General features: G+C 43.7%; 3 protein-coding genes across 3 annotated transcripts; 2 read left to right on the top strand and 1 right to left on the bottom strand.

Moving 5' to 3' along the window:
• The first annotated feature begins 6 nt into the window (after positions 1–6).
• On the top strand, positions 7–1,115 carry LOC147848915 (DNA-binding protein). The gene is given in 2 exon segments (XM_087337976.1): positions 7–275; positions 278–1,115. Coding segments are annotated over 2 exon segments (861 nt in total). The 5' UTR covers positions 7–165; the 3' UTR covers positions 1,029–1,115.
• A 4,052-nt stretch (positions 1,116–5,167) lies between these two features.
• LOC147848916 (ATP/DNA binding protein) lies at positions 5,168–9,593 on the top strand. The gene is made up of 3 exons (XM_087337975.1): positions 5,168–5,310; positions 5,566–5,779; positions 6,060–9,593. Exons 1-3 carry the CDS (start codon positions 5,212–5,214, stop codon positions 9,578–9,580), a joined length of 3,834 nt encoding a protein of 1,277 aa, XP_087194101.1. The 5' UTR covers positions 5,168–5,211; the 3' UTR covers positions 9,581–9,593.
• A 1,318-nt stretch (positions 9,594–10,911) lies between these two features.
• Positions 10,912–12,943, bottom strand: LOC147848917 (Tetratricopeptide repeat (TPR)-like superfamily protein). The gene has a single exon (XM_087337978.1). It carries the CDS (start codon positions 12,845–12,847, stop codon positions 11,222–11,224), a length of 1,626 nt encoding a protein of 541 aa, XP_087194104.1. The 5' UTR covers positions 12,848–12,943; the 3' UTR covers positions 10,912–11,221.
• Positions 12,944–13,224: the final 281 nt, after the last annotated feature.

A 13,224-nucleotide genomic window follows, 5' to 3' on the forward strand; every position in this document is an offset into this window, starting at 1 on the left:
ATCGGATTCAAGAGCGTCTTTCTGATCACGCGCCACCCAGTGGTGATCAGCAATGGGTATCGCATCCGGTTTCACGATGCCCCCACACAGACTTCGGAGCTGGGCTTCATTGTGCCGGAGTGGGCAGATCACCCCACAAATCCAGAGCTTGCCGAGTTTCTGAACATGAGCGAGGATGAACTTCCGACCACTGTCATATTGCTGCCCATCCGTGAAGATAAGGTGCAAGCCATGCGGGAGCAGTTATTCCAACTCTCGCCTCAGCTGGTGCTCTCCTGAAGAAGATCGAGAAGCTCTCCGTCCGTCAACTGAGCCAAAAGGCATCTGTCAGAGACATGTCAGTGGAGCGCCACATCTCTCCTCTTCCTCGAGAATGTGCTCCGCTCATCGACAATGACTGCACTTACTCCCTGGTCCGCCTATCTTCATTGAATAAGGAAACGGTGTATCACGTTTGGAAGCAGAAGTTCCCTGTGAAGGAGGATCACGAGTTAGATCAGCGTCGCCATGTCCGTTCATGGATGGTGAGCTTGGCCTTCCCTCTGAAACATGACTATAAAGACGTCGACCTGTTCTCTTTCTTGCCCACCAAGATGACCGTGGGCCTACCCTTCATCATTAATGCAGATTTCCTGCTTGTCTCTTCCCGTGACACCATCCGATTCGACAGCAAATGGAATAAAGGCATCCTGTCATGCGTACCGCGTGCCTTCATCTCTGCCTTCTTGTTCCTTTTGCAATCTGCGAATACTGTGCCAGGATTCTCTGCTATAACCAAGTATGTGTACTGCTACATTCCATGCGCCACGCTTCGCGTGCGAGAGCTCGGCTTCATCCGAGATAAGATCATTCAGCAAATTAAGAGTCACAACACAGTTCTACTGGATAAGAACATTGGGCAGCAGTTTCGTGGGATTCAGTCCTGTAAAGGCAGGCTTGACAATGTCACCACCAGCGGTTCTGGTGCAGAGATGAACTTCTTTTGCAACCTTCCATGGCGTTCTCTATTGACTCCGGGTTTAGAGTAGTTTTGGAGGCAGCACACAAAGAAGGGATACCACCGCCTGGCCCTCTAACATCCCAAGAATTTTTCATTGTGGATGCCGAAATAGCAATGGAACGCCATGGAGTTCTTTCCGTAATTGGGGTTCAACCTTTGCTATGGAACGCTATCTACAAAATTTACCGGATTCCTTGTACGTGAAGCTTCTTGTGTTCCTCTGTGAATGTCGAAAGAAGAATCATGACTTTCCAAGTGATGTGCCTCTCATTAAACACCGTGATGATCATTCCATCATCACACATCTGATGGCATTGGTAAACCTAGGAAAGCAAGGATGTCTCCATCTTATCTCAGTGGACACCGGTCTTCAAGAAATGGATACCTGTAAGTTTTATGCCTAACAGCACCGTCCAGGCGATACATGAACTGAGTAACGAGAAACGTTCAGAACTATTTTGCTGGCTTGAAGAGGTTGCAGGTATTTGCCATTTATCCGTGCAATCGTATGCTCACAAAATTCTCAAATCCTGTAGACTCCAGCCAGAACAATCATTTGTTCTGATTGTCACCCACTTCCTTCTGCATGTATTCAAGGAGGGCTATCTATCAGCCAATGACTGCAAGAACATGTTGGCAAACCTTCCTCTAATTGATTGTAATGCAGGTCTGGTTTCGAATTTTGAAGGCCCGGTGCTTCTTCCAGCTTCTATTTGCACATGGCCACAGATTCTTGTCAATGGTTCGTGGAAAGGGGAAGCTGTGTTCCTGTCGGAACTTTACCTTAAACCACCATCCTTCATGGCTGATGAGATCACGGGGAGTGTCATCGTACAGTTCCTGAAGGAAGTACTGAATGCAGTCGATATTTGCCAGGTCAAAAATCCTCCGAATGCACAGATCAAAATACCTTCTCCTTGGTGGCTGCCAGCAACTGATGTGAAATCGGTTTTGGGTTGGTTACAATCTCTACCCTACATTCCTTACCGGCTGAGATCAAGTTTTTAGCAGGTTGAATGGGTGAAAACCGTTGATCATGGTAGCAAAAGGCCTTCGGCTGCATTCTTAGGGAGCGGAAACTGCATCAATGTGCTGACACAAAGCGATGTACCCTTTGTGGACAACAGGTTTTATGGGGATTTAAGTCCTTTCTTTCCTATTCTCTGTGATCTCGGCATGGTGAAGCATGACAATGAAGGTGCCAAAGCTTTAGCTGCGCACATAGAAGAATTATCAAGAAATCAGATCACCTCAGTTCGCAGTGACAGTCCCGCCAGATGGTATACGTATTTACGAATGCAGAACTGGAATGGTTGGCGCTCTAATTCTCAGCTGAATGGCATATGGGTTCCAACTGGCAAAGGGAAGTCAACAAGACGCTTCTGGGTTTGTGCTGAGGAATGTATGATTAGTGATAACGGTGGTCTCTTTGATGATTTCCTGGTCATCCTTGAAAAGTACTACGAAGCTCCAGACGTTCTGGCCTTTTTCCAGGAAAACATGGGAGTTGTTTCAAGCCCAGGAATAGAAGATTACTGTTCATTGTGGTTTGAATGGTGCAGGAGATCAAATTTTACAGTAAGTAGAGAGATCTGTGAGGTTGTGTGGTGTACAATTGCAAAAGAATGGAAATCCTCCTCAAGAAACCGGAGCTCAGAATTGAGCAGATTCCGGAAACGCTGCAAAATCCCATGCACTAAGTCAGACAGAGACTCAGAAGATGTTTATAGAATTTTTGTAGCAAGACCCAATGAGGTCTTGTATGCCGATGATCTCATTCTCAGGGAGATCTACGCAAACTCTTGCCCTTCACTGAAGTTTGCCTGGTATCCGAAAACTGCGGCATCTGCATCTTGGATAGATGAGCTAATAGAAACCTACTCTGAACTTGGGGTGCGATTATTGTCGCATGTATCGAATAATGGCCCCAGCAGAACTAACGGTCATCCGATGATAGAAGTAGGGGAAAGAAATGTTATAGGGAAAGGAATGTATAGGGCGATACTGGGTTTCTTGGCTAATCCCAAGCTGAAACTGCCTGCTCCGGTACGGAAGAAGATTGTGATGGAGCTTAGTGGCGTAGAGGTATGTCGTGTGAATCAACTTGGAGAGGTGGTGTATAGTGTGCATGTGGATGGCAAGCAACATGTGGCCAGAAGAACAGCTCACGTGAGGTGGGAGAAGGCTGAGAAGCGGATCTACTACCTCCACCTCCAGGCCATGCCAAGCGTGTCCAGCAAATTGCAGGTTCTGCATGAGCTTGCAGATGAGGTGGCCAAAGGTGTGGTGGGAGCAGAAAGAGTTGGGCTTGTTGAAGGATTGCGAGAGATGCTCTTCTCAGCTGCATCTTTCCACTTTGAAGATGAGGCGGTACAGTACCTTCTTCGCCGGAGCAACTTACAGCTCAGTCTTGAAGATGAGGCCGTCCTAGAAGAGCTTCACATATGTGGAGAGGGTGTTATCTCAACGTACTATTAGCATGGATTCCTGCTAGATATCTGTATATCGATTCAATAGCATTTCGGAGTGCTTGATGATTATATTATTATGATTTTTGTGCAGGTGCTAAAGATATTTAGCCGAATCTAATTGTACTTATTTTTGCTTCCAGTTTCGCATTACCTTCTTTTTCAAAGCAACTGGCACCTCATTCTCAGAGATGAGGTTTTATCCTGGATTAGCTTGACCTCTGTGATGAGGGTGTTATCGTAGCATGTACATCTAGTTTGCCCTCATGCTGGTACCTGTATTCCGGTGCAGTAAGCGTATTTAACAGTACCTGGTCATGCCTTCTGTTTTGGCAGTTAAAAATTATTTAGCCAAATATTATGTATCTCATGTTTGCAATGAAAATATTGGTATTTGACAATCGCCATGCCTTATTGTTTATGGCTAAATATCGTGTCAATCAAAGCATTTTTTAAACGCATGCGTAATCTTTCTTTGTGTAATCCTATATGCAATGGATGCGTTTCGTGATGTGGAAGAGAAGTGACAACGTCTGGCCATAAAATTATGTTGGTTATGTAGAAGTGTAACAGACAAGAGCTGGTTACATTGTTATCTGTATGCAGTTAGTTATCTATTATCTTATTAATATGATGGATACTCGTGCCATTTCTAACGAAGTTTTTCCTGAAACAAAATGTGACAAGGAAAGAAGGTGGAACAGACCTTTGCTGCAGTGAAAACCATTTTCTTAGTATGGATAGGAGGGAAAATTATTTCTAACACAGTTTTCATGGTAACTCAGAGGGAAATGAGATTCCACAGTGATCAACATGTTGCTAAATTCCATGGAATTTGAATGGTTATGCTTAATACTTGGGATTTGTTTTGCTTTCACAGCTGTCTTGCATGGCGATTACTCATTCAAATTAGTATAAATCCAATTGCATAAACCAACTCTAGTCTAAGTAGTTCCACCAATAGTTCTTGACATGCAGAGGTAATTACATCAACGGATATGGAATATTACATTTTAAATGTTTGTGCATTTGATTCCAAATGTACTGTAGGAAATATTAAGTAACATAAATCCTGATGTTGAAGAGTAACTGTGGTCAGCAGTAATCAAACTTTTTATGTTGTCTACTTTCATCTGTCCCAAATATTTTCTTCGTGAATTTTCTCCACCAAACAATGCACAGGAATTATGACTATGGGGTGTATGATTATGACATTCACAACATCTAAAATTTTGAATAATCTCAAAGTTTAATACACAAAAGTTTGTAGAACATTGATATTGGGTACAATTCTAAGCTAGCAAGCAAGTGGTAACTGAACTTGTAAAGCAAATTTAGAGCCCTTCGTACAAGAGGAATGTTACCAGGACCATTTTCAATATGGAAGGTTACTACTACACAAATAGGTGCTAGTAGCTATGTATATGTATATGTGTATGTCCTTTGAGAAGTCTCCACTTCATCCTTCAGCTCATGCTCGATGATTAACATACACATACTTGTCCACCTATTTTGATCGCTTGGAGGATTGCCTCTTTAGTTATCTGAATCAATCTTTGCGTTCCTAGCTCGTTCGTGCATCTAAATTCTCCTATTTTTGAGCTTCAATGATGGTAAAATTGAAAGAGAAAATATTCAATGTTGGGGATCAACTCCGTTGCTTGTGCCGGAATTCATTTCACTTAAATTTCAGTGATTGTGGAGGAACTAAGGGCAAACAAGTTCGGAATTGGAGTGGATGGGATGAAGAACCCATTGGCTCGGGATATGCATGAATCCATACGCCATCTCGCAGCGGAGCTTTATCAGAAGGATATCCATTTTGTGATGGAGCTCGTACAGGTACGAAATCTTCTCTGCCTCTCTCAATGACATATCGTTGACCCTCAATGTATATGTATCATGGCACATTATTAAGTTCCTTTCTTATTCATGCACATCTGAATGCATCCCAATACAATTGTCCTATTCTCCTATCTCGAGCCATGCTAATTATAATGGTACTCTACGTCTCTGAATATATATACATATGTATATTCATGCCATGATTTGTTTTTTTTTCGAGAAACAAAATGTATATTGCTGGTTTTTTGACAGAATGCGGATGACAACATGTATGGGGACGGAGTGGTGCCGAAGATGGAGTTCGTTCTTGTGGAAGCCGACGTTTTGGGTGTAGGGGTGGAGTGGACACTCGCCGTGCTAAATAATGAAGTTGGGTTCTCGAGAGCCAATGTGGAGAGTCTCTGCAGTGTCGGACTGTCTACAAAGAAGGGCAAGCGAGACAGCCATGGCTACATCGGGGAGAAAGGTATGATTCTGCTATTTCTACTAATAATTATGCTCACAGCACCATCTTAACATGTGCGGTATAATCTTAACGACAAATGTGCTTATGTTTTCTTAATTCTGGGTAGGAAAATAGGCATGGATTGAGAGTAGAGTCTATGTAATTGAGTGGATTGAACAGTTTTTGACGTGATGTTTTAGAAATAATATATATAATCAATGAGGGTATGTATATATAGCGTTGTTTAATGCAGCAATGCAGCAGGATTGATCAGACAATGTTGTTTGGTATGGTTTGTCAGGCATCGGATTCAAGAGCGTCTTTCTGATAACGCGCCACCCAGTGGTGATCAGCAATGGGTATCGCATCCGGTTTCACGATGCCCCCACAAAGACTTCGGAGCTGGGCTTCATTGTGCCGGAGTGGGCGGATCACCCCACAAATCCAGAGCTTGCCGAGTTTCTGAACATGAGCGAGGATGAGCTTCCAACCACTGTCATATTGCTGCCCATCCGTGAAGATAAGGTGCAAGCCATGCGGGAGCAGCTATTCCAACTTTCGCCTCAGCTGGTGCTCTTCCTGAATAAGATCGAGAAGCTCTCCGTCCGTCAACTGAGCCAAAAGGCATCTGCCCGAGACATGTCAGTGGAGCGCCACATCTCTCCTCTTCCTCGAGAATGTGCTCCGCTCATCGACAATGACTGCACTTACTCCCTGGTCCGCCTATCTTCATTGGATAAGGAAACTGCGTATCACGTTTGGAAGCAGGAGTTCCCTGTGAAGGAGGATCACGAGTTGGATCAGCGTCGCCATGTCCGTTCATGGATGGTGAGCTTGGCCTTCCCTCTGAAAGATGACTATAAAGACGTCGACCTGTTCTCTTTCTTGCCCACCAAGATGACAGTGGGCCTACCCTTCATCCTCAATGCAGATTTCCTGCTTGTCTCTTCCCGTGACAACATCCGATATGACAGTAAATGGAATAAAGGCATCCTGTCGTGTGTGCCGCGTGCCTTCATCTCTGCCTTCTTGTTCCTTTTGCAATCCGCGAATACTGCGGTAAAACGTACTACTGCAATCAAGGATATATACCGCTACATTCCATACGAGAATCTTCGTGTCCGGGAGCTCGCCTTCGTCCGAGAGGAGATCATTCAGCAGATTAAGAGTCACAACACAGTTCTGCTGGATAGGAACATTGGGCAGCACTTTCCTGGGGTTCAGGCCTGTAAGACCAAGCTTGAAAATGTCACCACCGGCGGTTCAGGCTCAGAAATGAGCTTCTTTTGCAAACCTTCTATGGCGTTCTGTATTTACTCCGATTTTAGGACATTCTTGCAGATAGTACACAAACATGGGATCCCACCCCCTGTACCTCTAACGTCCCAAAAGTTCTACATTGTGGACGCTGAACTCGCCCAGGGTTGTAATAAGGTGCTTGCCCTAATTGGGGTTCAATCTCTTACATGGGATCTTTACGTTAATTGCCTACGTGACCAGAAGTGGGTACTGAACTTACCGGAGGCCTTGTACGTGAAGCTTCTTGTGTTCCTCTTTGAAGCCCGGAAGAAGCATCAAATGCCAAGTAATGTTCCTTTCATTAAGTATCTTGACGATGGAAAGGTTATGCAGATGTTGAAATTGGTAGACAAAGATCGCACTACAGTGTTTTATACATGGGGGAACAAGGATGTGTCCATTTTATCTCAGTGGACACCTGTCTTCAAGAAATGGATAGATGTGAGGTTTATGCACAGCGACACCATCCAGGCTATGAAGGAATTGGGTGAATCCAAAAGTTCAGAATTGTTTCGCTGGCTTGAAGAAATCGCTGGTATTTTCCCGTTAACCGTTCAAACATATGCCGATAAAATTCTGAAATTGTGTGGGCTGAGGGCAGAAGAAGGATTGGTTTTGAGCGCCACGCATTTCCTTCTGCATGCATGCAAGGAGGAACATCTTTCGGCCATAGTCTGCAGCGTCATGTCCCCAAAGCTTCCTGTTGTGGACTCTAAGGCAGGCGTCCTTGCAAACTTCAAAGGCCCAGTGCTCCTACCAGGGTCTGTCTGCATATGGCCGAAGATTCTTGTCAACGGCTCGTGGAAAGGAGTAGCTGTCTTCCTGTCGGAACTGTATCTTAAGCCCCCAACCTTCGTCGCGGATCAGATCACTGAGAGTGCCATCATACAGTTCCTGAAGGAGGTACTGAATGCATCCGATATTTTCCAGGTCAAAGATCCTCCGAATGCACACTTTGTCATACCTTGTCCTTCAGAGCTTCCCGCAAATGATGTGAAATCGTTACTGGGTTGGCTGCAAACCCTAGCCTGCATTCCAGACCAGCTGAGCTCAACTTTCCGGCAGGTGGAATGGGTGAGGACTGTGGAACATGGTAGCAAAAGGCCCTCAGCAACGTTCCTCGATATGGGGAAGTGGACCAATGTACTGACACCACGGGATGTACCCTTTGTGGACAAGACGTTTTATGAGGATTTAAGCCCATTCTCTGTTGTTCTGAGTCATCTTGGCATGGTGACGGAAGTTGAGCAAGGGGCCAAAGCTGTGGCTGCCCACATAGAAGAATTATCACGAAATGACTTCACGTCAGTTCATAGCGACACTGCCATGAGATGGTATGCGTATTTACGACAGCAGAACTGGATTGGTTGGCTCTATAATCCTCAGGTGAGGAGCATATGGGTGCCGAGTGGAAAGGGGAACGCAACACTAGGCTTCTGGAGCTGTGCTGAGGATTGCGTGGTTAACGATAGCGAAGGTCTCTTTCATAATAGGCTGGTCATCCTTGAGAGATACTACAAAGATCCAGATATACTTAAATTTTTCAAGGAGAACATGGGAGTTGCTTCAAGCCCAGGGATGGAGAAGTATTGCTCGTTGTGGCAGACTTGGAGCATGGGACAGGAAGGTAAAGTTGGTAGGAAAAATTGCGAGGATGCGTGGTATATAATTGCAAAGGGATGGAAGTCATTTGCGAGCAAACCGAGCTCAGAATTGGGCAGATTTCTGAAGCAGAGCCGAATCCCGTGCAGTGGGTCAGTTGACGACTCTAAGAATGCTGATACAATTATTGTAGCTCGTCCCAGTGAAGTTTTATATGCTGATAATCTTATTCTGAAGGAAATCTTTACAAGCTCTTGCCCTTCACTGAAGTTTGCATGGTACCCGAGAACTGCAGCATCAGTGTCTTGGATAGAGGATTTAGTGAAAACGTATACAGACCTTGGCGTGAAATTATTGTCTGATGTGGTGAGCACTGGTTCCAGCAAAATTAGTTGCAATCAGATGATAAACGTACAGGAAAGGAAGATTATAGGGAAAGGAATGTATAGAACCATACTTGGTTACTTGGGTGATCCGAAGCTGAAGTTGTCTGCTCCGGCACGGAAGAGGATGGTGATGGAACTTTGCGGTGTAGAGGTATGTCGTGTGGATCAAGTTGGAGAGGTGGAGTATACTGTGCGTGTGGATGGCAAGCAACTAGTGGCCAAGAGAACAGCGCATGTGCGGTGGGAGAAGGCTGAGAAGTGTATCTACGTTGGGGCACCGCCAAGCATCTCCAGCAAATCTCAGATTGTGCATGAGCTTGCAGATGAGGTGGCCAAAGGGGTAGTGGGAGCAGAAAGAGTTGTGCTTGTTGAAGGATTGCGAGAGATGCTCTTCTCAGCTGCATCTTTCCACTTTGATGATGAGGAGGTACAGTATCTTCTTCTCCGAAGCAACTTGCACCTCAGTCTTGAAGATGAGGCAGTCCTCCAGGAGCTTAACATCTGTGGAGAGGGTGTAATCTCAACGTACTATTAGGATGGATTCCTGCTTGAGTATTATATTATTATGGTTTTTGTGCAGGTGCTAAAGGTATTTAGCGGAATATAGTTGTACTTATTTTTGCTTCCAGTTTCGCATTACCATCTTTTTAAAAGAAACTGGCACCTCATTCTTAGAGATGAGGTTTTATCCTGGATTAGCTTGACCTCTGTGATGAGGTTGTTTTGCCCTGATGCTGGTACTTGTATCCCGGTGCAGTAAGGCTATTTAACAGTACTTGGTCAGTCCTTCTGTTTTTGGCAGTTAAAAATTATTTAGCCAAATATTATGTATATCATGTTTGCAATGAAAATATTAGTATTTGACAATCGCCATGCGTTATTGTTTTTGGCTAAAGATCGTGTCAATTAAAGCATTTTTTAAACGCATGCGTAATAATATTTCTTTGTGTAATCTTATATGCGATGCATGCGTATCTTTCTTTGTGTAATCTTATATGCGATGCATGCGTTTCGTGATGTGGAAGAGAAGTGACAACGTCTTGCCATAAAATTATGTTGGTTATGTAGAAATGTAATAGACAAGAGCTGCCTACATTATTATCTGTGTGCAGTTACTTATCTGGTACCTTATTACTATGGTGGATACTCGTGTCATTTCCAACACAGTTTCCCCTCAAACAAATTGTGACAAGCTGGAACAGGCCATTGCTGCAGTTAAACCCAGTTTCACACTGTCCAACATATACAAGCTTTAGGCTCTCTTCTAATGTGAATTTTTATGGTGATGCTTAATACTCAGGATTTGTTTTACTTTCACGGCTTTTTTCCATGGAGACTATTCAAATTAGTATAAATCCAATTGCATAAACAAACCCCAGTCTAAGTAGTTCCACGAATATAGAATATGAAATTACGTCAAAGGATATAGAATATGAAATTTAAATGATTGTGCATTTGATTCCAAATGTATTGTGGGAATGATCAAACTTTTCATGTCATCTATATTCATCTGTCCAAAAGTTTTCTCTGTGAATTTTCTCCACCAAACAATGCAGATGAATTATGACTATATGGTGGGTGATTATCACATTCACAACATCTAAACTTTTGAATAATCTCAAAGTTTAACACACACACTTTTGTATAACATTGATATTGGGGACATTTTAAGCTACCAAGCACGTAGTAATGGAACTTGTAAATCAAATTTATTGCCCTTAGTATAACCCCATCCCATCCGGCACCATTTTCAACATGGAAGGTGTAGAGGATACTGATGCAGTATAAGCACAAAAAACAACACATCTCGTCTAGGAAATTTGCATTCATCCCAATTGAACAATGTGACAGTTCTTCACAAATATATCATTTCAAATGATAGATTTATTATTGCTGAATTTTATGTTCCATATGGCCAGAAATCTTCATGGGCAGCAGAAACCTACAAATTTTTCAGCCCTTCCAGTGTGACATTCACAAGAGTACCTGTTATTTCATTTTGGGTGGGGGAATAGTCAAAAAAGGTGGAAAAAGAACTTATCCGAAGTTGTATACCTTCACATAGTCCCATGGGATACATGTTGACAAAGGAAGAAGAAAGGAGAGACTTTTAACACCTGCAATGTAGGGAAACATATTCAAAAGGCTTTGACATGTTTAATCTTTTGCTTTTCAATCATTTGTTTGTGCCTCTTTCATGTAACCGAGACATGTTCTCTGAGCATTCCATGCGGAGTCGATTGGCTTCAGACGGTTTGAGCACTTCTTGCACATGAGCATCATCGAGCAACACCATTGCACGTCGCAATGCCTCCTCGGCATTTTTATGCGTTGAAAGTGCAGCCTGACTGTCAGGCACCACATCAAGCTTGTGTATTCCGAGCTCGCCTAACATCACTAACGATTGAATTGATAGAAGAAGACCACGTACACATGATAATCTCTTATTCTCGAGAGAACCATTCCCAGCCCCCAAATGTGATTCTCTCCATTTCATCTCTCCTATCCTTGCTGCTTCCATGAGAAGCTCCTCCGCCTTCCCATAATACTTGTGTGCCGTAGAATTGTTGCCCGAAGAAACCAACGATTTTCTTCCCTTCTGAAGAAGTATGCCACCAAGCTTCAACAAAGATGCCGCTAAGTGAATGTCATTGGGGTCATGATTGTCTTTCAATACAGAAATACACCGTTCTAACAATCCTTCACATTCATCAAACTTACCCTGTTTAAGAAGAATAGTAACCAAGAGTTCGATACCAGAAGCAACATCTAGGGCACTTGCATCTTTAGAGAATTCCAGTATTTGCACGGCCTTCCGTTGATTCACCTCTGCTTCTTTCAAGTGTCCAGAGAAGAGCAATACTTCCGAAAGCCGTCCCCTCCTTTTGATTGCGATGGCGGTACTACCAAGTCCAATTTGCTCAAGAATCATGATTGAACCTCGCATGAGATCAACAGCACCGTTCACATCCCCACGCAGCCGAATCACCTCCCCTAAGTGAAACATAGTGTTCGCATACTCAGGATGATCAAAGCCCAAAGCTCTGCCTTTAATCTTCAAAGCTTCTTCATAGCATTCCTGGGCTCGATCGAGCTTTCTTTGGAGCAAATAGAACCCAGCAAGATTATGTAAAGCGAACCCGGCACTTCCATCCTCAATACCTGAGGTCTCCAGGAGCTGAGAGATGGCCTCAACATAGAAGGGCTCAGCTTTTTCATATTCTTTTTTCATCCGGTAAAGTTCGGCCAAGTTGTTATAGCAAGATGCCACATGTGGGTCTCCGTCACCAAACCCTAGTTTAGCCTCTTCCAGTGCCTTGTAGAAGTATTTCTCAGCATCATCATATAATCCCTGAGAAGAGAGCTTCCGGGCCTTGTCTGTAAAGACCCTCCATTTGGCGGTGTGGATGTTTGATTTGGCTTCAGGTGGTTGCTGTTGACGATCTTTCTCTTCTTTTCCACCGTCATTGTCATCATCTTTCTCTTCAATTTTAGCTCCTTCTTGACAACGGACTCTTCGTTCTTCATCCAACCATAAGGCAATTGCTGAGAAGCCCATCACAAGGAGTGCATCTACAACATTTCTTCTGAAAAGACCCAATTCTGTAGGGGTCTCTCTGAAGCGTCCTGAACCCTTCTTACTCATCATGCCAAGGCACGTCATCGGAACTTGGCTGGAGCCCGTTGAATCGGAACCGGAATCTGGGTTCGGACGGTTCAGATTTACGATGGAGATTCCCTTGGTCGCCCTGAATGTCCGAGCAGGACATAACTTGGGCAGGCTTCTGCTACAGAAAGCCATGGCCTGCTGCTTAAAATTTTGTCAACGGGGGCTCTTCGTGAATCAAATCAGTCCTGTCATATATAGCGAGAGAGAAAGACAGAGACAGAATAATGTATGTATGTTACATGCACACACATAGATAGGTGCTCAGTGCTACCCAGCCTCAAATCAATATGTATGGGAGGAAGTGAGTAAGTGTTAGAGGCATATAGGTTCCTTTCACCATTCCATTGACTATATTTGGAGGACCACCTAGCGGAAACTTCAATTAGCATGTGTGTGAACGTGTATATATATCTATGTATATGTATATGTTCTATGAGAAGTCTCTAGTTCATCCTTCAACGCATGCTCAATGGTCAATTTTAGCTAGACTCGAATGATTAACATACACA

This window comes from Azolla caroliniana, unplaced genomic scaffold (genome assembly GCF_043228905.1).
Source record: "Azolla caroliniana isolate FFs.n. ecotype wild unplaced genomic scaffold, voAzoCaro1.0.p SCAF_184, whole genome shotgun sequence".
NCBI classification, from domain to species: domain Eukaryota; kingdom Viridiplantae; phylum Streptophyta; class Polypodiopsida; order Salviniales; family Salviniaceae; genus Azolla; species Azolla caroliniana.